Genomic DNA, 23,793 nt, shown 5'->3' with positions numbered 1-23,793 from the left:
GCAGCTTCCTTTAGGCTTTCAAAATAAAAAATACCTCAAATAAAAGCTGAACTTCAAAGCTCTCGATGCTGATGTTCCAACTAAGGATAGAAGTCGACTCTAGGAGAAAAAGCCAGAGTTGAGGACAGATTAGATTAAACATTAACTACAAAGAGGACGAGGTGACATAGATTTTACTCACAACCCTGGGTTATATTTTTGTTTTGTCATTAGAAAAATGAGCTTTACATTCACAGGACACGGATGATCCAAAAACAAACCATTTTTTAATTTATTTAAATTTGGTACAACAAAAAAACATTGAATTCTTCACTGATATTACAATAAAATAACAGTGAATCAAATTCACATTACAGTATTTCATACTGTCGACAGAAGACGTGATCAAATCAACAGTTTCATTGAATAAAGAGATTATAGATCCAACGTTATATGAACGACACAACATACGAAGTCCTTTTAAAAGATGAATAGAACATACCTTATCCTGACGTACACGGCTATTCATTGTCGACATCTAGTGGACAACGGAGTGTTACTGCAACTACTTATGACGAGAAAGAAGAAACAAACGGTTTCTGAACAAGATGCGAGATTATATTTGATGTGACCTCAGATGTGCAGAATAAGAAATATCCGTGTTGTGATTACAGCCTCAGCCATTTACATGCACCGCATTTCTTATGTAACATTTTTAAATACTGATCTAGGTTCTTCATTTTTGCACAATAGTGAACTATACACAGGAAACACTTACGTCGGGAATACATTAAACATTATATAGTATCCTTTGAGTTGAATGTAAAAACTATTACATTTCACAAAAAAAACACGTGGGAGAATCCCTGCCCTCTTCTGGCCAATGTAAGCATTTAAGCATTGGATTCTGTTTGAATATTTTAATTCAATAACTTGTAAAATGGAAGTTCGTTTTCTTTTTTTAAATAATTGCATTAAATCATTTTAAATGAATGTATTTTCTGTACACAGAGAGTTAGATATTTGAATTCCAATTTAATTCCATTGTCCCCCTAAATTTATTTTAATCATATCAATCTTTTAAATTCAATATAAAAATGTTGGTATAATAGTTCCACAGGAATACAACAAAATCACATAGTTCCCTTTAAGTTAAATGTAAAAAACCTTTTTATTTTAATCGAAGTGGGAGCATCACTGCCCTCTCCTGGTCAGAAATTGTAACTAAAAAAAGTAGATCTCTTTATTATTGGCCTCAGTTCAAACGCAGACTTACCAGGCTTTCAAATGTGGTGAATCTGAACAGTATTATTACCAAATGTTCAGAGATAAGAGCACCACAGAAACACGTGCGTCACAGCCACCACCAGATCCTAACCTGGATGACATGTTTGGGGGGTTCAGAGGTCGGGGTCGTCCCCTCGGAGCGTGTTGAACTCCTCGGGGGCCGAGTATTTGTCGCCACCGCTCGCCGCCGCCTGACGGAAGCCTTCGGCGATCTCGTCGAAGCTGCGTCCCTTCGTCTCCGGCACCTTGAAGTAGGTGAAGACGAAGAAGCCCAGCAGCAGCACGGTGAAGATGATGAAGACGTAAGGGCCGCACAGTTGCTGCAGGGAGACCACAGTTGAGTTGAAGGAATGAAATAGAAAAAAGTGTTGTTTTCTTTGGTCTCACCTCCACATACTGGAAACACATGGCCACCAGGAAGTTGGCGGACCAGTTGCAGAAGCCGGCGACAGCGATGGCGGCCGGTCTGGGCCCCTGGCTGAAGAGCTCGGCCACGATGAACCAGGGAATGGGTCCCGGGCCGATTTCGAAGAAGGCGACGAAGCTGAAGACGGCCACGATGCTGATGTAGGACATCCAGGCCAGCTGATCCTGAAGCATGATGGGATGGATTGAAGCGTGAACATCGATTCATGTGTCTTCATATACGTGACCGACCGTCAGAGCCATCGCGATGGTGAGGAAGACGGCCGACACCGCCATGCCCATGAGCCCGGTGAGGTGGAGGGGTCTCCTTCCTGTTCGCTCCACGATGAACAGCTGCACAGACGAGGGTCTTTGTCACGACACGACTTAGATCCATAAAGAGTGTGTTGTTGAACTTATAGGACTGTGAGAGTTACAGAGTTCTGTCTCCATTCAAACACCTTCTAATCCTCTACAGCAAAGACCTTAAAGTGGACAAAAATATTTATTCTTGCAGACCCACTTCAAATAGTAGTAAAACTCTGCTAGCTCTGTAGAAATACTAGGCAAGTTTCTGGGTATTACACCACAAAGCTTCTTAGTATAACTCCTCAAACTTTGCAGTATTACTCCTCATAGCTTTATAGGATTTCTCAGTGAAGCTTGATAGTATTTCTCCTCACAGCTTTATAGTATTACTCAGTGAAGCTTGATAGTATTTCTCCTCACAGCTTTATAGTATTACTCAGTGAAGCTTGATAGTATTTCTCCTCACAGCTTTATAGTATTACTCAGTGAAGCTTGATAGTATAACTCCTCACAGCTTTGCAATATTACTCCTCGCAGATTTATAGCACTACTCAGTGAAGCTTCATAGTATTACTCCTTGCAGCTTTTCAGTATTACTCAGCGAAATTCTGTAGTCTAACTCCTCAAATCTTTGTAGTATTACTCCCCGAAGCTTCATAGCATTACTCAGCAAAGCTACGCAGTATTACTCTTCAAAGCATTGTAGTATTATTCCTCATAGCTTTATAGTATTACTAAGTGAAGCTTTGTAGAATAACTCCTCAAAGCTTTATAGTATTTACTTAGTGAAGCATGGCAGTATTACTAAGTGAAGCTTTATAGTATTACTCCTCGAAGCTTTGTAGTATTACAAATTCAGCTTTTTAGTATTACTCCTCGAAGCTTTGTAGTATTACAAATTCATTTATAGTATTACTCTTCATAGTATTAGACTTTGCACCTTTATAGTATCACTTGGCAAAGCTTCGTAGTATAACTCCTCACAGCTTAATAGTATTACTCCTCAAACTCCCAAAGCTGTAGTATTACTCAGTGAGTCTTTGTAGTATTACTCTGCGAAGTTTTACGTCACATGCTATTTACTATGTAACCTTGCGTAGAAAAACTACAAAGACGCACTCTAAAACGTACTTACTTACTATATTTATTTTGTAATTAACAAACATTTTAAACCCAAATATATATAATTATATATATATATATATAAACTACTAAAACACTGGTGTATGAATGTATAATTGTTGAACTTTAAACAATCATTAATTGAAGCTTCTGATTGGTAGCTGTCAATAAAGTTTTATACGACCCAAACACACATGTCTAATTGGTCATCAGCAGCTCAACATCAATTTAGAAAAACAAGGTGAGAAGAAGAGAAAATTATGTTTTCTAAACCGTTATCATTTGTTATGTAAACGTTGACATTAATTCCCTGATCGTGACTCACGGACACGACGGTAAAAGCCACGTTGACGACTCCGGCCCCGATCGTTGCGTAGACCGGCTGAGCCACGCCCGCTCTCACGAAGATGCTGGTGGAGTAGTAGAAGACCTGAGGAGGAAAGGTTCACCGTTCTGAACGTCCGCTAAAAAACCCCGGAGGCCGAAAACTCGGGTGACTCACGGCGTTGATGCCAGACAGCTGCTGCGAGAGCTGCAGCATGATGGCGACGAAGATGGGCTGGCGGTAGACCGGCGAGCGGAACAGCTCCGGGATGGTGACTTTGGTTTCCCTCATCATCTGCTGACTCTCCTCCTTCATCTCCTGCATGTCCTCGCTCACCTCGTCGGAGCCGCGAAGCTTCACCAACACTGAGAGCAGAGAAATTAAATTTTTAACAAGAAGAACTTGAATCATTGGTAGATTTGATTCCTGAGCAGCGTAATGGCCTTGAATCAGTGTAGACCACTGGCTTTTGAAACCTGCTTTGAAGTCCAATGTATCCTCTCATCCCCAGTCACCACCAGGTTCTTGCTAAATTTTTCTTTAGGGAAGAAGGAATGAATGCTGCCATCCAGTGGCCAGAGGTATATTTGCAAATACAAAAAATTAATAAACACTGCAAATATTTGCGATAATTAAAAATTAAAAATACATTTATTTAAATTCATACATTTTATTGAAACTTAAATAAAAAAAGCTATAAAATATGATTTAAAATATAGATACAGTGTTATATTTACAGTATAATTGTTTTTTTTACACCCTTAGTGGCAAAATTCGAGTCACTATAAGAGTTTAAATAATTCGCTCAAACTCTTGATCATCTTAAAAAAGACTAAAATATATTATTATCACAAATCATGATTTAAGAGGCTGACATCCAGGAAGCAGTGGTTAAAAATATCAACTAATAAGCTTTAAAAAGTCAAAGAATGAAAGGAGCAGTGGATCCTTGTTTGTGCTTCAATCAGGGAAATTAAAAAATATATATATTTAGAATTAAACTGAGGGTTGCTAGATGTTTTCAAACCAATGCTGCACATTATGGGATGTCTTCGCTTCGGCGGAAAGACTTTCATCTACTGGTTAAAATAAACCCAGCGCTAACAAGAACACTCGAAGATGATTGACAGACGGGGTAAGCGTAAAGGAACACCAGTCAGTTGCTGCCGACAGTGGGTCTCACCGCCGTGTGCTTTGCTCTCCTCGTTGCAGTTGATGAGAAGGTAGCGAGGGCTCTCGGGGCAGAAGGGCAGCAGGACGCACTGCACCACCGCCGGCAGGAACGTGAGGCTCAGCAGCAGAGGCCACAGGGAGCTGTTCCCCATGATGGACTCCATCCCGAAGACCTGCGCGAGAGACACTTGAGAAACAGCGAAGCACCTTCTAGATGGAAGACGAACTCACCTACAGATCCTGCTCTTTGGAACACATGTGTCAAAAGTAGATTCATGTCGATAGTTTGACGTATAAAGATGTCAGTGTTTAAGATAAGATAAGAGTTTATCAATAATAGTAATATGGCTCTTCGTGTTGGCCCCTTGACTGCGTAAGGTTTGAGTCCCCTTGCATTAGAAAGTTGAGTTTCTAATCCATCCAATAACACAAGTTTGTGTTTGTGCTTGACTCGGACAATGGGTTTAATCCCATAATGAGCGCGCGGTTGTTGTAGCGGCTCCACTGGCGTAATCCAGTTATCAGATTAGGGGTTTTGTGGCGTGTAAACAGAGTCGGTGTGAGTGAATTCTCTCTCTATATATACACGTCGACAGCTGGTTTCCATGAAGATGTTGAGACTCGCCCAGTATCTGTGCTCCAAACAAAAAAGTCTCCGTGGATCAGTTACATTAAGAACCACATTAAAAAATTATGAAAAAATGAAATAAAAAACTAACGATAATATATATTAGTTAAGACAAAACAATAATTATCTATAATAAAAAAGAAAAAGTTATATACATGAACATCTCTCTGACTTGGTGCTTTGTTTACATCTTTTATTTGAAGTTTTTATACTATTTTGTTCATTTTTCCTGATAGAGATTTTCTTCCACAAATTCACACATTGATCTTCATGTGAATATTTTAGTTGCCAGATCTTCTCTCGCTCCTCGTTCACTTCCTTCTTCTTGGTTATGTAAGTTCCTGCCGAGCGCTGGTTTGATTCCCGCCGTGTCTCTGAGCTGATTACTACGGGAGTATATTTAGCCGGGCACGTCGTCGCTGGTTTGTCAGGATGTGCCGCTTCCTGTTGTTTGGCTTCTTTTTAAGTCTCCCTTCGGAACCGTCGCGGTCCATTTCGCTGAAGCGGGTCAAATTCTACACGATGTCTCCAGGAATATTATCAGAACTCATCTCATTGCTTTCATTGAATCCTGTTTCAACCAAACTATTTTGTTTTTTTCATTGCAAGTTCCAGATAATCTCCACGATATTTGACCTGCAGATTCTTTCCATGTGTTCCGCCAGTCGTTTGGCTCGACATTAAAATAGAAGAATGTTCATGTTCATGACATATGGCTGCAAACTTGACGGTTGTGATTGAGTTTGAAACACCTTTGCTAAAGAATAGCCTTTAAGATAACATTTTTAAAGACAAATATTCATCAGAATCCTCACATTTCCCCCCTTTTAATTCTTATTACAACGGATTTTGGGAAATTTTTAAATGTCTCACCACAACCAAATTTTTGTGACCAACATAAAATCTGAATTCATGTATCCACTTGAAAATAATGGTAATTATAAACTTCTGATTTACAATTTCTTTACATTTAAATAATATTCTTAATAGTAGTTTTGGAAAATATCGATATATCGCGATATATTTTTCACAAAACTGTATTGATATTCAACAGCAGTGTATCGATTTTTATTTTTTGCTTTGATTCACATTCAATATTTATCGTAGTTATTTTATGTTTTACAATTAAATTAAGTGTGTACAAAAAACAACAGTAATATAAATGGTTCTTTTAACTTTTACTTTTCATATTCATTAATTTGTTCATTTTTGTGTCACAATTCAACTTCGGGCCGCTAGATGGCAGCAGTCCTTGCGTCTTCCGCAGCTTAAGGAACAATGAAATCCAAGCATTGACTGAGGACGAGAGGATACAGTCGTCTCCAGCAGCATTTAAAGCTGATGTTTGGACATATTTTGGTTTGAAAATAAATGAAATCAGTTACGACTTCGTCAAAAGTCATGTGGTCTTTAAATACTGCAACACCAACAGTCAAGTACTCGACAATACTACACATATGTACTTCACCAGATTCTTGACATTCATTCTATTTGTAACAGATTCTAAAGAAATGTAGGAAAATATTTAGGTTACAACCATGAAGTATATAAAACAACTTTTAAAGAAGGAAATATGTGTTTCCGTCAAAATAGTTGTTAAAATATTAAAAGTGACACTAGAAAGAAACTTTCACTACATTGTATTAATGGTTCCTCATTTTTAATCAAGAATATAGTTATATAAATATATTTTATTTCCACTTTATTAAGTCAATCATTGTTAATTGTTAACCAGTGATTATTACGAACGAATGTGTCGAACTGGTACCTGAGCCAGCAGGATGCCGAGCACGACGCCCAGCTGGTGAAGGGTCCCGAGGGCCCCCCGCAGAGACGTGGGCGAGATCTCCTCCACGTACATGGGGACGAAGCCGGTGGACAGGCCGGAGTACAGGCCCACGATGAAGCGGCCGATGATCAGCATCTCCCAGGAGGCGGCCAGTTTGGAGAGGCCCATGAACAGAGCGGCGACGAAGGCCAGAACGTTGGCCCCCAGCATGGAGTTCTTCCTGAAGAAACCAACCACACGTCAGTTTCACAGCAGGGGGGCGCCGAGGGGTCGTCGTGGGCCTGACCTGCCGAAGCGATTGACGAAGACGCTGACGGAGAAGGAGCCGAACATGCCCCCCACGGAGAAGATGGCGACCGAAAGCGACCACAGAGCCGTGAGGGCGCTCGGGGAGATGGGCTCGGAGAACCTGTCGGTCCAGGTCTCATTGTAGAACTGCTCGATGATCTGGATCACCAAGACTCAAAGTCAGGGCGAGGACCGGGGGTGTCCGTTACGGATTCAACTCCTTGACCTTGGAGGCAACAACTGTACGACAATTGTCGACGTGAAAACGCCAAAGGTCACGTGATCTTGCGGCTCAGCGAGTCTAAGCTCCTTCTCTGTTTCTTGGACCTGCTTAAACCCCGAGGCTGCAGATGACCAGGATGTTGGCGCACACGATTAAAGTCTTAGATAAAGGGAGCAGCAGTCGGAGTCCAGTCGATTTTTGCCCGTGATCCGAATCACTGTTTGGATTTAAGAAGGTTTTAACGGATTATTCACTTGTGTGGCTTCTGACTGCTGCTGCTGCTCAAACACTAAGATACACGCTAACATTAACTTAACTTAACTTCCTCTTTACACAATAAGAGATTTCAAGTTTCAGCTTTTTTTGTATTCAACCAAAACCTTTCCTTATGCCACAATATTTACCGTAATCATCCCCCTTTTTTTCTAAATAACAAAAATTTGAAAAGTATTACCTAAAATATAATATACAGGAAGGCAAATATATTTATTTAAAGATGTTTAATAATAATGACTTTACAAAGAAAAGTAACTTGTTTAAAAAAACTGTAATAATTAAATTAATTATTTAGAGAGAAAAATATGTTAATTATTATCACAATATATTGACGTATAAATATAAAAATTATATACAAATATTATGCGTTAAAAGGAGTGATTTCTTAAAGTATAAATAACTGTTAATTAATTGACTCAAGAGTTGTAGATGTAATACTTAAAGAAATTCTTCCGATAAACAGATATCACTCATGTTATCTACAAACAAATGCATTTATTATTATTAAAATGAGTGAATTCTTATAGTATAGATAGAAAGAAAAGTCTTAAAAATTTAAGTATTTAGTGTAAAAAAAGGATTATTATGAAAAGATTACAGAGATGTCCAAACTTTAAATACTTATGTTAATCACTAAAATTATCATTTTAATTCTTATTGTAATCTTAGCTTTGATGCCTGTTTCTCTGGTTGTAAATCAACCAATATTTGCTTTGGAGAATATTGGTGAAGAATTCAGCAACAATTGCGGGTTTAGATCTAATCTCTGGTCGTTTTAATAATATGTGGAGAAGATAAAAGAGACGCAAAAGTGACAAGAAATCCGGAAAATATAGTATTTGCTTTGATTTGAAACGGTATCAAAGTCTCAGAAAACGTGAAAATATAACAGTTTTAAAGCTACTGCTAAACTGTTTTAATACAAATACACATAAGATGTTTCACTCGAATATTCCCTCATTTAAACGCCGTTAAATATAGATGTTGCCGCCTCATGAACACCATTCTGGTTACAATTGTTCTTCTGCTGGTACATCCCAGAGTTTTACTCACAGTCTGGGGGGCGTTGATGACCCCGGTGTTGTAGCCGAACTGCAGGGAGCCGATCACTGCCGTCCCCACGGCCATCAGCAGGTGAGGCGTCAGCTGAACACAAACATACATCAATAAATTGGCATTTTAACTATAATATATTTTTCATGTTCAAAGTCAGTGTAAATTAAGTGTGACTATTTAGAAAAAATGTTGGGACTCATCAGAGTCAACAAAATCTGAATCGCTTGAGGCTTATTAGAGCTTAAAATGGTGCTTTTATTTTGTGTTTATTTGATGAATTTGATGTATTTCTCACACTATATTATTCAATATATTTTTCTTTTCAATATGAGTAATTAACAACCAAGGTATGTAGTTTCAAAGAATGTATTTTCAACATAAATATATGATTTTACAGTATATTGTGCACCTTTATTCAGACGATGTTGGCATCGTTTTTTTAATGAGATAATAATGCACGATTAATTAATTAATATCAATAGTTTTTTAGTTTATTGAGAATCTGCCAAATAAATGTAATATTACACGATGATGAATACAATTATTGTTGAAAATAAAATGAACTAAATACATTGAATTGTCACAAAAATATGGTATTTATATAGTTAACAGGATTAAAAACGATTTATTGTATATGTTTTATTAACTAATAAAACTAGCTTAACATAGATATACCGTGGTGAACTCAAGGTTCAACCGTTCGTCTAAAAGAAAGACTTTTGTTAGAATGAAACTAACCGACGTCAGCACAAACCAACAGTTCTCACAACTCCTTCATCAGCGTTACCTTCCCGCTGCACTCCATGTCTGCCGTCTGGACCCCCGCTCTCTTGTGTCACGTTTTCAAGAAGAAAAGTCCCAATCCTTTGGTAATCCGGCCGGTCGATATAATCTACTCCTTCCCAAAACACATGGTTGTGTTGTGCGGTATCATGTAGTCGGAGACGAATGTAAACATGGATCCCTCGTCCATTCACCTGCGGCGTAAGCAGCTTAATGACATCACAGGTAAGTGGATCTGAAAGATCTCCTGAGCTCGGACGGACAATCGCGACTCTCTGTGGTGGAGAAGCTTCCACATGGAGAGTCTTAGAGGCCGAGCATCAACTCCTGACATGCACTGAATAAATGTGATTCACAAAACTACACAACATATTAAACTACTGAACAATAAAACAATATTTAGCTTCATCATTTACAATCAGCTGTTCTGTCAGGTCTTTCTTTTGGGGCTGAAATGTGTTTTTATTGTGTGTTTTTTACTTTTTTTTAATGTGTTTGTGTGTTTTCTGTGTGCGTTTGCAAGTGTGTGTGCGCTTCCAAAGTGTATGTTTATTTGTTTGTGTGCATTTATATGTGTGTTTGCCTGTGTATGTGTTTGTTTGTGCGCATGTTTACCTGTGTGTGTTATTGTTAGTTTGTGAGCATATGTGTGCCTAAGTTTGCCTGTTTGTGTTTTTGTTTCTGTGCATATATTTGCACGTTTTACAATCATGCATGTTTGTTTGTGTGAATATGTGTGTGTTTGTCGGCGTGTCAGTTTGTGTGCATATGTGTGCATGTTTTACAGTATGCGTATTTGTTTGTGTGGCCATGTGTGCGTCTTTACAAGTGTGTCTTATTGTTTGTGAGCCTATGTGTGCAAGTTTGCATGTGTGTTTGTTTCTTTGTGTGCATATGTGTGCACGTCTTCCTGTGTGTGTTGTTGTTTGTTTGTGAGCACTTTTCTGTGTGTGGATATGTGTGCAAGTTTGCCTGTTTGTGTTTTTGTTTCTGTGCATTTATGTGCACGTTTTATATCATGCGTGTTTGTTTGTGTTTGTTCCTTATTTGCCTGTTTGTGTGTTTGTGTGAATATGTGCGTGTACGCCTGGGTGTGTTCATATGTGTGCATCCTTTACATTATGCGTATTTTTTTGTGTGGGAGTTTTTGTGCTTGTTTGTTTTTGTGCGTGTTTGCTTGTGTGTTTCTTCATGTTCATATGAATGCATGTTTGCCTATGTGTGTTTGTTTGTGTGCGTGTATTTGCCTGTAAGCCTATGTTTGTTTGTGTGCTTATGTGTGCGTCTTTACCAGTGTGTCTTATTATTTGCTTGTGAGCATTTAGGTGCGAGTTTTCCTGTGTGTTTGGTTGTTTTGTGTGCATATGTTGTGCGTTTTACATGATCGTGTTTGTATGCGTTTATTCTTGCGGACCTATAAGAGTGTTTGACTTTGTGTGTTTGTTTTGTGTGTGAATTTGTGTGCCTGTTTGTGTGGGTCTGTGAGTGTGTGTAATTCTGAAATAAAAGTTTAATGTGTGTATAGCTAAAAAAGATTTGAGCTCCTAAAAATGAAACCAAAAAGTCAAAAGTTCCTTTTTAAAAGACTTCTGTGGCAAAACCAGTTTGTATTGTTCACTGGGAAAAAGGTGCGAGTTTGAATCCCTTTGTTGGAATCTATTTTTAATAAATGATCCGACTTTATTGGCAAAAAGTCAACTTTCCAAATAGACTCCCGAGATGGAAGACGTGTGCGAAGCCGCAACGCGACCGAGGAATCAACCCAACCCACCATTTTCACACCGGCTGGAGATAAAGGTCTCAAGACGGTTCCACTGCCTTCGTGTGGAGATGTTTTATGTAGCTTCACAAATTCCGCACCTAGTGTCCACCTCGGGATGTGGAGGCACATGCACAGACACACACACGGGGGCCCCCGGTGTCGAGTGTCTGGAGTTATGGTCGGACACAGATCCCTGCACATGCAGCTCCACCTCCAGGAACCAACAGAACCACATGTCAGCAGACACTGAGCTACCACTGAAATAGCCATGAGAAGTTGAACATCTGTTTTTGTGGAACTGGACTCGAGGGAGGGGGGGGGGGGCTCTAACACTTTAGGGGGATCTTTGGTTTACATATTTACCTTTCTTTATGGAAAGTTGCCACATTGATCGGGTGCACAGAAGTTTGCTCAACAGCACCGGGGGACTCTTACGCAACATAGTGCCGATCACCTTATATTTGGAGAGCAGGACAGGGAGGGGTTAAACCATGAGAACAAGGTTTGATTTGTGCGGGTGGGCACACGGACAGGACACGGAGACGCCGCACAGCCATCCATCACCGGACCTCTGGCCCAGAGACACTCGTTGTTTTTCTTTCCCCGATTTTTTTTTGATTCTGGGAAGGCGAGAAGGAGTGGATGTGACATCAGGAGAAACCTGAAACCAGCGTTTTCTAGCAAAGCGGTCCCTCCTCTCGGTCGCTCCCCGTCTCTGGCGAGAAGCACCCCCTGAACCCGGGTCCTCTTCTTCTTCTTCTTCTTCTTCGGAACCAGTGCGGCGACCCAGCCTGGCTCTCTCAACCCCTTGACCTTTCTGACCTTCCTGCTCTTGCCTTCTCTGGGTAAGTCTTCAGCTTCTCTGCAAAAAAGTTTCTGCAAAAAAAAAGAAGTCCTGCCACGTGGTTCTAGTCCGCGAGTACAGAATGTGACGATCAAGTGTGTGTGTGCATGTGTGTGTGTGTGTTGATTTTGACTTGTGAAGCAGATGCAAACAAAACATTTAATCTTTTAAATTTTTGAGAAGTTTCACTTAAAACTTAAATAAGTTTTTTACTAAAACTGTCTTAGCGACAGAAACTAATTCAGATTTATTACCAATGTTATAGTCAAATGTGACAAGAAGAAGTTTGTGTCAATCAAACACTCAACAGCTTGTAAACAACAGTGCGGGTCGGATTCTCGCACATAAACACAAACACGTTCAATTACAGCGCGTGTCAAAGGGGAACATATACAAGTTAACTACAGTAGACAGTGTAGTACACAGTTCTGCAGAGTTGTGTACATGTACCTCACCCTCCTTTGTTGTGATGACCACGACAAGTTTGTTTTCTTCTGCCACTGACTCAAAGATGTCAGTTTTTAATGCTATTTTGTTTTAAAACAATTACATTTCAACTGTACATTAGGTTAACAAATGTAATTTGAATTAAAATATAATTTTCTACATAGAATCCCATACAGAATAAACGCCTTGTATCAGTATAATATTATGATTAAATTAATTTAATTAAACGTGTTTATATAATGATTTTTATTACGCAACATAAGTGCTTTGTTTGTTTTAAAAATGTTGTTATAAAGTATAAACATAGATTTAGGAAATAGTGTCACTTTTACAATATAATACGTTCTTGTTTATTTTATTTTTTGTAATTTTGTTTGTTTGCTAACTTAAAATTGAATTTAAAGGATTACCTTAAAAAAGGAAATCCAGAATAAAAATATATATCCATTTACAATGTTTTACTATGATTAACTACATTCAAATTCACCACCAACAGGAGACGCAGCTAACTAGCTAACTAGCTAACTAGCTAACTAGCTAACAGCCAAAACACAACATTTTATTGCAGTTCCGGATGAAACTGCCATTCATCCATAAAAACAGACTAAATATGATGTAAACCTGAAAATAGTATTATATATATTATAATTTTGGAGACACATTCAACTACTTTTGTAATTATTTACTGAATAAATGCGATGCTGAGCCTGTTAGCATGAGCTAGCACGTTAGCAATTAGCAACATGAGTAGCTTTATTTGAATCTTTAACAAAGTTAATAAAGGATGCAGTTAATAGTCAAAACAACATATGGAACACATATTATTTCTTTCTACTGGTACAAACAAATTGATTATTTTAACTTTTAGAATTTATATATTATTATATATATAATAATAAAATATATACATTCATTTGCCATATTTACATAAAAATGAGCGCGACTATGAGGCACCTTCCAGTAAAGGTTATGTAATGACGGTTGACCTCAGACAAAGTAAACATAACAACGTCTTTTTTTTTATCATTTGTGAAAGAAATATTGACCATGACGTGGACCGGAGCTCTGTGTTCTCTGAGGGTCAACATCAGGTTCTCCGTGACCTCAGGAGCGACACGTGGAAAACACACGTTTGTTTTCGCCAAAAAAAATCGTTGGCATTTGTTTGCCAAACAGTGAAATTTAACGAAATGATTAATCATTCTGAAAATGAAGCGAGTCCAAAAAAAAAACCGCATTGACTGGACGGTAAAAACTGATTGTGTCACTGGATACTTCTTTACTACCTAAAAACCTACGACTCAAAGCCCCAAATACATATAAAAAACATGACCTCATAACTGCAAATGACTTAATACTAGTACGGACGTGTATTGCCAAGAATCATTGAATACGTATCAAGATACACAACAATACATTATGTTTTAAAACTGTCGTTACGACAATATATTTGTAGTATTGACCAAGTAATTGACTTTGGTGTAACTTTATAAGCTTTGAAGTTGACTGTATCCCCTCGTCCCCAGTAATCGCCGATTTCTCAAGGGATTTCAATGTTCCTTTAGCTGCAGAGGATATGGCTGCTGCCATCTAGTGGCAGGAAATTTAATTACAACACTAAAATGAATATTTGCATGTTAATTGTAAATTAAAAAAAAAAAAAACATTTTAAACCCACACTTTTGAAATATTAACCATAATAGAAAGATGATAAAAATTGTTGCTTTTTATTAAATATTGCTGTTCAGTATCATGAAAAAAAATTGCGATATTTACGTGTATCGATATTTCTCAAACTTCTGCTTCATACACAAGTATTAGATAGTAGTAGTAGATCAGAGGAATTCCCACACCTAACTGAGCATGATAACAAATAATTGAAAAGGTAAAGGTGAGTCAAGAACTCATCATTGAAGACCAGGACCAGAGAAGGATGGATGGGAGCCAGAACTACAGTATCTACCTCCTACTAGAGCCCCTTGAAGGGAGATACCATCAGACTGCTCCCAGTCTCTGGATGAATGTTTGTTTTGCAAGAACCATAGGAGTCTATTTGACATGCCCGGGGTGGGGGGACGGGGGTCCTGAGACCTTTAGTGGCGCGTGGGTGTGTGACATGTTCCTGCGCCGGGATACTATTTACCAACAGAGTCCACGTGAATATCGCTGGCCGGGTCCAGTCCTGTTTGAGCAGAGGGGATGAAGGGGGGGGGGGGGTTCAGTCTTATCGTCGTGAGGCCGTCAAGAGGCGACATCGTGACGACTGATGAACAAACTAAGGTTAAAAAACAGGGATAATTGTACATAAAAAAATCAGATAAATAGCAATATCTTCGGTCTGTGAGACTGTCGATTCCAACATTTCAACCCTAGATGTCATGATAACGTGAGCTGGCGTGTGTGTGTTGTGTGGGCGAGCGCTGCCAGGCCTGAAGACAAACAGAACGAGCGTCTGGGTTTTTGGACCGTGTACTTTGAAACTAAAAAAAAGGGTTTCACGTGACTGGAAACGTGCGACCGACTGAAACCTTCTCAGACCTGATCTGAGCGTGTGTTTGTCATGCGTGTAGATTTACACTCGCAGTCTGCGGCATGTGTGTCGAAAACCCGTGTGAGGTCCAGGCTCGGTTATAGTCGCTGTACAATTACAATTAAATTTGGATTTAATGGATGTAAAACGCAAGAAAAAATGTAAAAATCTGAGTCGTTCAACAATTTTTTAACTGGATCTTTCTACTATTATAACATATTGAGAACTGTAATATATAATATACATTAAAAAATATATATATTTTATCGTGCTACTGTTTATTGTTGTTGATATATTTATCATTATTTTATTTACTATTGTTTCTATTTTATTATATATATTTTTTAATCAATTATCATCATTATCTAGTATTATTTTATCATTATTTATATATTTATCTTATTATTATTTTACAAATATCTTATTCATTGTATTGTTAATATTTGAAATATGTGTATTTTATTTATTTTAAGTCAGTTTTTAAATTCATGTGTGTTTCGGTAGAAATTTAGACCCTGAATATCACAAAGAAATAATAAATCTTTTTAAAATTGTATGTAAAAGTGTCTGCATGAGGCCTTGGCTCTAGAGATGGTTTGAAGCAACAGCTGTCGTTTATTTCTCTTAATAAAAAGTTTTTTTTTTGGTGTAAAAGTATATATACATTATTTTATTTGAGTTATTAATGAACATTTGAATATGTGAGTTGCTCATTCTTAGAATGTGTCTCAACAATAGTTCATTAAATCATCATTAAAAATGATTTCATTCGTGGTCAGATTTCTTCTTCCTGCCGAGCTTCCATGGAACTCAACAAGATGTCCAACGGTCACCACTGCAGCTCCTCTGTGGAGGCGGGGTAGGTCTCAAAGACTCTTGTGTTCAAGCAGACTTTGAGGTAACGTTCTCGTGACGTTCCAGAGCGACACCCCTGGAGGAGAAGTTCCTTCCCCAGAAGAGCGACCAGTCCAAGACCCCTCAGTTCAACGACGTGAGTCTCACAAAACACATTTTTTCACTTTAAAAGCATTAAAGAACGAATCGTTTCTCAGTTCGAAGGTAAAACCTCCTTCGGGATGTCCGTCTTCAACCTGAGCAACGCCATCATGGGCAGCGGCATTCTGGGATTGTCCTACGCCATGTCGAACACGGGCATCGTGTTCTTCCTGTGAGTACCTGCGCCGGCCGGCGCCGTGACGATTCCACGAAGAGCAGCGGAAAGTTTACACAACGCGGTCACCAGGCGAGGGAACTTTGAGGCGGTCGGCCAGAAGCGGAACGTTAAAGTCCGACCGTCGAGGTTTCTACAAATAAACCGTGTTATTAAAGTCTTATCAAGACTCGTGGGGGGGAAGCTGGATGAACTCTGGGATGCCGAGGGTTGAACGGAGAGACGGGTAACCGGAGGTCAAACGGAGACTTTTATCTTTTCTTGATGGTAAACACGTGTTGCCACAAACTAAATCAACTCGTCTCATGACACAAACACGTCCATTGAATCACCGAGGCCAGAATAACACAAACTAAAAATGACTTCTTTAGAAAAGAAAAGTCAGGAATATCTGCTTCTCTACTTGTTAAAGATAGAAAAAAACAAATATTAGGCGCTTTTGAGAAGGTATTTGCTCTTCTATCCTCAATGGGAAATGTTTAAATAAGGAATTTATTATAGTTTAAATCCAAAATAACACACATTACAACTTTCATAGAGTGCCAACCTATTTGAAGAGATTTAAACACATATATTTTATGTAGAATAAGTATTAAATGTATACTCAAAACTAAATAAATGTTTAAGTTAAGATAGGTAAGATATCCAAACGCGGCGGTGAGGAAATACATGATGAAATCCCTCAAGATCTCGGCAATGACTGGGGGCGAGGGGATACAGTCAACTTCAGCGGCTTTTAAAGAAGTTAAGAAGATTTTAGTTACACAATAAAAAAAGGACTATTTACATTATCTTCAGACTTCCTGTTAGAGTTAGTTATACGTATTTTTTAGGAATAGATTGGTTGGTTTTCCTGGCACTTTGGCAACATGTTTGATTCAATTTGAGACCCCTGAGCTAAATTTTTACATGTTGATAATTCTTTTTGATAAATTATTCTTTAATTAAGATGGAAAAAAAAAGATTCCTTACCTTTTTTTTTCCTCCAGAGTCCTTCTGACCATCATCGCAGGTCTGTCGTGTTATTCCATCCACCTTCTGCTGCGCAGTGCAGGAGTCGTCGGTGAGTTTGATTCAATCCACTCCTTGGAACCGTCTTTTGTCTGAGAACACGAGGAAATCTTACGTCAAAACATGTTTTTTAAATAATATTTACATCTATTTTCTGTTGTTTTTAATAGGAGAAATAAAAGCAATACTTTGAAATAATAACAAAAGGAGATATTTGGACAAAATAATCTCATATATATTATTATTATTATATATTTAATATTAAATAGTACTGAACCATTAAATCATACAGTAATATGACATTTCTCTGAAGGAACTTTTACTTTGTTCAACATGTAATACATTTTTTTAACTGGATCCTTCTACTATTATAACATATTGAGAACTGTAATATATAATATACATTAAAACAATATATATATTTTATTGTACTACTGTTTATTGTTGTATTACTTTATTTACTATTGTGTTTATTTCTTTTTTTTTCAATTATCATCATTATATAGTATTATTTTATCATTGTTTATATATTTATCTAATTATTGTTTTGATAATTATCTTATTCATTGTATTGTTTATATTTTAACTATGTGTATTTTATCTATTTTTAATGTCAGTTTTTTAAATCCATGTGTGGTGTGGTAGAATTTTAGACCCTGAATATCAAGTAACTTCTACTTCCTAACTTCAAATTATTGAAAAAGGTTGTTTTAGTTCGACTTTATTTAAACAATAGATATAAATAAATATTGCTGCTCTTCTCAGGTATCCGAGCATATGAACAGCTGGGCATGAGAGCGTTTGGTCATCCAGGAAAGATCCTGGCAGCTGTGACCATCACTCTACACAACATTGGAGGTAAAATAAAAAATGTCATGTCAGTAAGTATGTAGTAGAAGTAATAAACTTTAAAAAATGACCTTTTATTTCCGACCTGTGCAGCCATGTCCAGCTACCTGTTCATCGTCAAATCAGAGTTACCTCTGGTCATTCAAGCCTTCCTGGGTCAAACCTCGTCCTCCGAGTAAGTACAGAATATAATTTAGACTTGTTGACTTCTTTAACAACGTCCTTACAATCCAACATTTTGTTGGTTGAGTGGAAAATAACCACCAAAAATAAAGGGGAGTTTAATCTACAGACGAAAAACTGACTGTTACATGTTAACTCATATTATTATATGGAAAAAATATAATTTGTTCTTTAAAACAAATCAAACTGGATAGAAATGTAATTTAAAGACACGCTTTAGCAAATGTATTTTTGATACAATTATTTACTTCATACAAGTGTTTTTTTTGTTTTTTTTCCTTATGTGGAAAAACTGTTATCTCCAGTTTTAAGCAAATATTAAGTGACGCTTATTGACTTTAAAACCTTGTGTTTGTGTTTAATCCAGTGAGTGGTTCATGAATGGAAACTACCTCATCATCATCGTCACCATTTGCATCATCCTCCCTCTGGCCATGATGAAACATCTCGGTACGTCACTCAACGTTAGCTGCTGAAAAAGAACCACAAAAAACGTCGTTATTTCATGTTTCACCTTTATTTTTTTTTAAACAAACTTAGCTAAAAGTAAAGTAAAGTAAAGCACATTCAATTAATTAAAAGATTTTAAGAGAAATACACGAAGAAAACGATAATATCACAAATATAAAACATGTAAATTGCTACTTAACTTTTCTGTTGGCGCTTCTTTGACTTATTCGCTGAATCACAGCGCCACCTGCTGTCGTGGACATGGAACTATCCTATAATGCCGGACCTAGTGCTGCGTTCATTTTAAATGGCGATTGCCAGAACGTTCCTAACCTACTGCCTTTTACACGGAATAACAATTTAAATCAGACGTAACTAATCATCTGTGAATTGATTTGTAAATTTAAACAATTTGACAAATAATTGGTATCAAAGTTTCCCGGTCAAAGTCGAGAAGAATTGCGGAATTCCGAGGAACATTCGAACGCATCCAAAGTCACGTGAGCAAATTATATAGCATTATTATTGTTATTATTATTATTATTATTGTATACAACATATTTAATATTTTTCAGAGCTTCAGTTCAAATGTTTCTACTACTTATAGAGTTTAAATTACGTTTTTTTGTTTTTTTTTTACAAATCAATTATAATTAGTCAATAACTACCGGCTTTAAAAAAAACATTGGTTAAAATAGGAATGACATTAGTTGTGGCTCAAAACTGCATGTTTTTAAATGTATCGTCATTAACATAATATGTACTTTATTAAACAGATCATTTATAGATATTAATTTGAATTTGATATTTGTAATTTATTATTTGTATTATATTTTATTCTCATTTGTGCTTTAGGATACCTCGGGTACACCAGTGGATTCTCCCTCACCTGCATGGTCTTCTTCCTGTCTGCGGTGAGTCAGCGGATATGCAAAAATATTTATATATTCATATATTTAATATTTATAAAAATATTTATAACAAATACTATTTATTTTCTGATTATTTATTTTTTTAATACCACTGTCAAGAGTTGATAAGCCATTTCGAGACTTAGGTTTGAAGTTATTCAAGGGTTTTTTTTTTTAATTAAAAGATGGAAGGATTTAAAATGATAACTTAATGTATGTCATAATTTTTTTAATTAGTGTATTTATTTCTTTGTTTTACTTAAAATACTTTTGACATGGATTTTCAAACCAAGTTTATTCTTCTTGGTGAGTCAAATGGAAACCTTTGTCCTATTTCATTTGGGACTTAGAGTCTCAAAACCTTTTTACACATAGATATATTTTTTCCTTCAAAATTTCAACTTAATTCTTTCTCTCTTCACCTCCAGGTCATCTACAAAAAGTTCAACATCCCGTGTCCACTGGAAGTCTTTTACAACTCCACTGTGAGCATACCAGTCTCAGAAGACTCGTGCACAGCCAAAATGTTCACCATCAACCATGAGGTAAAAAGCATGACTAACACTTGGTGGTCAAGATTGTTTTTTTTATTTTTAGGGGAAGCATTTGTGAAATGACTCTTAAATCAAAGCTTTTGATACAGTCTTTTTACTCTGCAGTGGTCAGTACCTGTCGATCAGGATTTTGGCAAAAAATGGAATTAATTGGACCAAATAACACAATTTTAGATTTTTATATGAGCTATTTTTGTACAAAAAAGGACAAATAAAATACCAAAACTTAATAAATATGAAGAAAAATCTCGGCAATGACTGGGGGCGAGGGGGATACAGTCAACTTCAGCAGCTTTTAAAGCAGATTTTAGATACACAATAAAAACAAAGACTATTTACATTATCTTCAGACTTCCTGTTAGAGTTAGTTATACGTATTATTTATGAATAGATTGGTTGGTTTTCCTGGAGGTTTGGCAAAATGTTTGATTGAGTTTGTGACCCCTGACCTAAAATTTTACATGATCCTAATTTTTTATGATAAATATTATTTTTTATATTGTCTTTTATTAAGTTGGAAAAAAACTCTGCAGTGGTCAGAACCTGTCGATCAGGATTTGGGAAAAAAAAATGAAATTTGCAATAAATTGGACCAAATAAATGTTATGATATTTATATGAGCTATTTTTGTACAAAAAAAGGAAAAATAAAACACCAAAACTTAATAAATATGAAGAAAAATAAAGAAGGTAAGATCTTGTATATTACGACATATATTCAAGAGGATCTGCAACCACTTTACATTGATATTAAATACATTTCCTGCCCCATCATATACATTCCAAAAACTTGCTTCTGGTGTCTCTACTTATCTTAGTTCTCAGTTTCCTTACATTGATCTTTTCCTTCTTCAATCTCCAGACAGCGTACACCATCCCCATCCTGGCCTTTGCCTTCGTGTGCCACCCTGAGGTGCTTCCTATCTACACTGAGCTCCGCAAGTAAGAACAACAACTCCTTCCTTTGAAGGTTTTCTCTCCGAAAAACTCACCGACTTGCGTCTTCTGACCAGTCCCACCAAGAGACGGATGCAGAACATTGGCAACGTTTCCATCCTGGGCATGTTCGTCATGTATTTCCTCACCGCCGTGTTTGGATATCTCACCTACTACGGTAACATTAAAAGTCTTTTTCTTTAAGCACATACATGTTTCGACTTTAATATTTCCTGTGCGTGTGCAGAGAACACCGAGGCAGAGCTTCTCCACACCTACAGTAAGGTGGACCCACTGGACATCCTGATCCTGTGTGTGCGTCTGGCTGTGCTGGTGGCCGTCACCCTGACCGTACCGGTCGTTCTGTTTCCTGTAGGTGTCGGTTAATATAAGATAAATGTGGTCTGAACATTCATATCGTTGAGATATTGGAGCCAATGGCTGTGCTTCAGATCCGCAGAGCTCTGCTGCAGCTTCTGTTCCCCGAGAGGCCGTTCCACTGGCTGCGTCACGTCGTCATCGCTGTGTGTCTCCTGTTCGTGGTCAACCTGCTGGTCATCCTCGTGCCCAACATCAGGGACATATTCGGCATCATCGGTAAGACAGAGAGTTTTCTTTGGTTATTATGAGGATGATGAGGATGATGAGGATGATGAGGATGAGGATGAGGATGAGGATGAGGATGAGGATGAGGATGAGGATGAGGATGAGGATGAGGATGATGAGGATGAAGAGGATGAGGATGAAGAGGATAATGATGTTGATGATGATGAGGATGAAGAGGATGAGGATGAGGATGAAGAGGAACAAGAGGATGAGGATGAGGATGATGATGATTATGATGATGATCAGGATGAGGATGAGGATCAAGGGGATGAAGAGGATGAAGAGGAGTAGAATGATGATGATGATGATGAAGAGGATGATGATGATGACGATGATGAAGAGGATGAAGAGGATGAAGAGGATGAAGAGGATGAGGAGTAGAATGATGATGATGATGATGATGATGATGATGATCAGGATGATGATCAGGATGAGGATGAGGATGAGGATCAAGAGGATGAAGAGGATCAAGAGGAGTAGAATGATGATGATGAAGAGGATGATGATGATGAAGAGGATGATGATGATGACGATGATGATGAAGAGGATGAAGATGATGAAGAGGATGAGGAGTAGAATGATGATGATGATGAAGAGGATGATGATGATGATGATGAAGAGGATGAAGAGGAAGAGGAGGATGAAGAGGATGAAGAGGAAGAGGAGGATGAAGAGGATGAAGAGGATGAGGAGGAGTAGAATGATGTTGATGAAGATGAGGATGTAAATATAATTTATTTAAAATATGAAGCAAACAAGAGACTAGTACAATGAAATGCACATATATAAATAAAATGAAATAAATATAATATATAATAATACATGTTAATTATTTGAAATATGAATCAAATAAGAGTGTGAGAAGTACAATACAGTGTACATGAAAATAAATACAAAATAAAAAAACATTTATATATATATATATATATATATATAAAGACTCTATAATAAGCGAAGAGTCGACCAAACATTTCTAGATGTGGATTTGATGTTTCCTGGAAGTTATTCAACGGGTTTTTAAGTAAGAACTGGAAGATTTTAAAACTATAACTAAACGTGATTTCAACCTGCGTGCAGAAGTCAATAAGTGTATGATATTATTTTTGTAATAAAGTGTATTTATATAAGACTTTTGACATTGATTTTCAAACTGCATTCACTCTCAGGGGCGACCACTGCTCCCAGTCTGATCTTCATCCTCCCGGGACTCTTCTACATCCGCATCATTCCCACCCAGGACGAGCCCATGAGATCCCGACCAAAGATCCAGGCAAGTTGTCTCTCCACCCGTGGGGTGAAAACCACGTGATGTTTGAGGTCTTAAGTCGAACCTACTGTGGCGTCTGCAGGCGGCCTGCTTCACCTCCATGGGCTTCATCTTCATGTCTATGAGTCTGACGTTCATCATCATGGACTGGACGAGCGGCGAGCAGCGCAGCCTCGGTGGACACTAACACTAACACCCCCCTGTCGTCGCCCCTTGGCAGCTGGAGCACCCCGGCAGCGACCCCCCCACCCCCCACCCCCTGGCAGGGGTTGGACATTGGACCACCGATGGACACTAATTTATAAATTTAAAAAAAGGACCCGGAGAGCCGATCACCGTGGACGACTCTCACCGTGTGGGGACCTTCAGCTCAACGACCAGGATACGCTCATCCTGCCCCCCCCGCCCCAACCATATGGGGGTCTCTCTTTTTTTAGAGCAAATACAAGTGTAATTCGGGAGGAAGTCGGAGGGAGAACTGGGGTCAGTGTTCCTGTTCTGGACGCAATCATCGAGGAGAAGTGAGGACGTGTTGTGACCGGTTGAAAATCGTCATGTGAATGGATGTCAATAAGAGTAATTTGTGGTAATTATTCATGAATACGTCTGGACAACACAGCTTTAATAAAA

General features: G+C 37.9%; 2 protein-coding genes across 3 annotated transcripts; one reads left to right on the top strand and one right to left on the bottom strand.

Annotated features, from left to right (window-relative positions):
* Nucleotides 1-300: 300 nt before the first annotated feature.
* On the bottom strand, nt 301-17,454 carry LOC148059138 (solute carrier family 2, facilitated glucose transporter member 1-like). 2 transcript variants are annotated; one of them, XM_087782361.1, is made up of 10 exons: nt 17,370-17,454; nt 8,858-8,950; nt 7,304-7,464; nt 6,997-7,237; nt 4,611-4,773; nt 3,605-3,792; nt 3,428-3,532; nt 1,924-2,025; nt 1,654-1,857; nt 301-1,586 (listed from the first exon to the last, which is right to left on the bottom strand). In XM_087782361.1, the coding sequence occupies exons 2-10, from the start codon at nt 8,930-8,932 to the stop codon at nt 1,380-1,382; spliced, it is 1,446 nt and encodes a 481-aa protein (XP_087638487.1). In that variant the 5' UTR covers nt 8,933-8,950; nt 17,370-17,454; the 3' UTR covers nt 301-1,379. The 2 variants fall into 2 exon arrangements, with proteins under 2 accessions (XP_087638487.1, XP_087638486.1); XM_087782360.1 differs by lacking the exon at nt 17,370-17,454 and adding an exon at nt 9,648-11,644.
* Nucleotides 12,119-23,779, top strand: slc38a5b (solute carrier family 38 member 5b). The gene is made up of 16 exons (XM_087782364.1): nt 12,119-12,250; nt 16,006-16,085; nt 16,148-16,217; nt 16,279-16,394; nt 17,387-17,460; nt 18,174-18,266; nt 18,351-18,432; nt 18,808-18,890; nt 19,746-19,804; nt 20,230-20,346; nt 21,217-21,296; nt 21,368-21,468; nt 21,538-21,662; nt 21,743-21,887; nt 23,063-23,166; nt 23,246-23,779. Exons 2-16 carry the CDS (start codon nt 16,030-16,032, stop codon nt 23,348-23,350), a joined length of 1,410 nt encoding a protein of 469 aa, XP_087638490.1. The 5' UTR covers nt 12,119-12,250; nt 16,006-16,029; the 3' UTR covers nt 23,351-23,779.
* Nucleotides 23,780-23,793: the final 14 nt, after the last annotated feature.

Source organism: Callionymus lyra, chromosome 19 (genome assembly GCF_982586985.1).
Source record: "Callionymus lyra chromosome 19, fCalLyr1.hap1.1, whole genome shotgun sequence".
Lineage (NCBI taxonomy): Eukaryota > Metazoa > Chordata > Actinopteri > Syngnathiformes > Callionymidae > Callionymus > Callionymus lyra.
The sequence above is the reverse complement of the archived record's forward strand: the minus strand, read 5'-3'. Positions and strand labels throughout refer to the sequence as shown.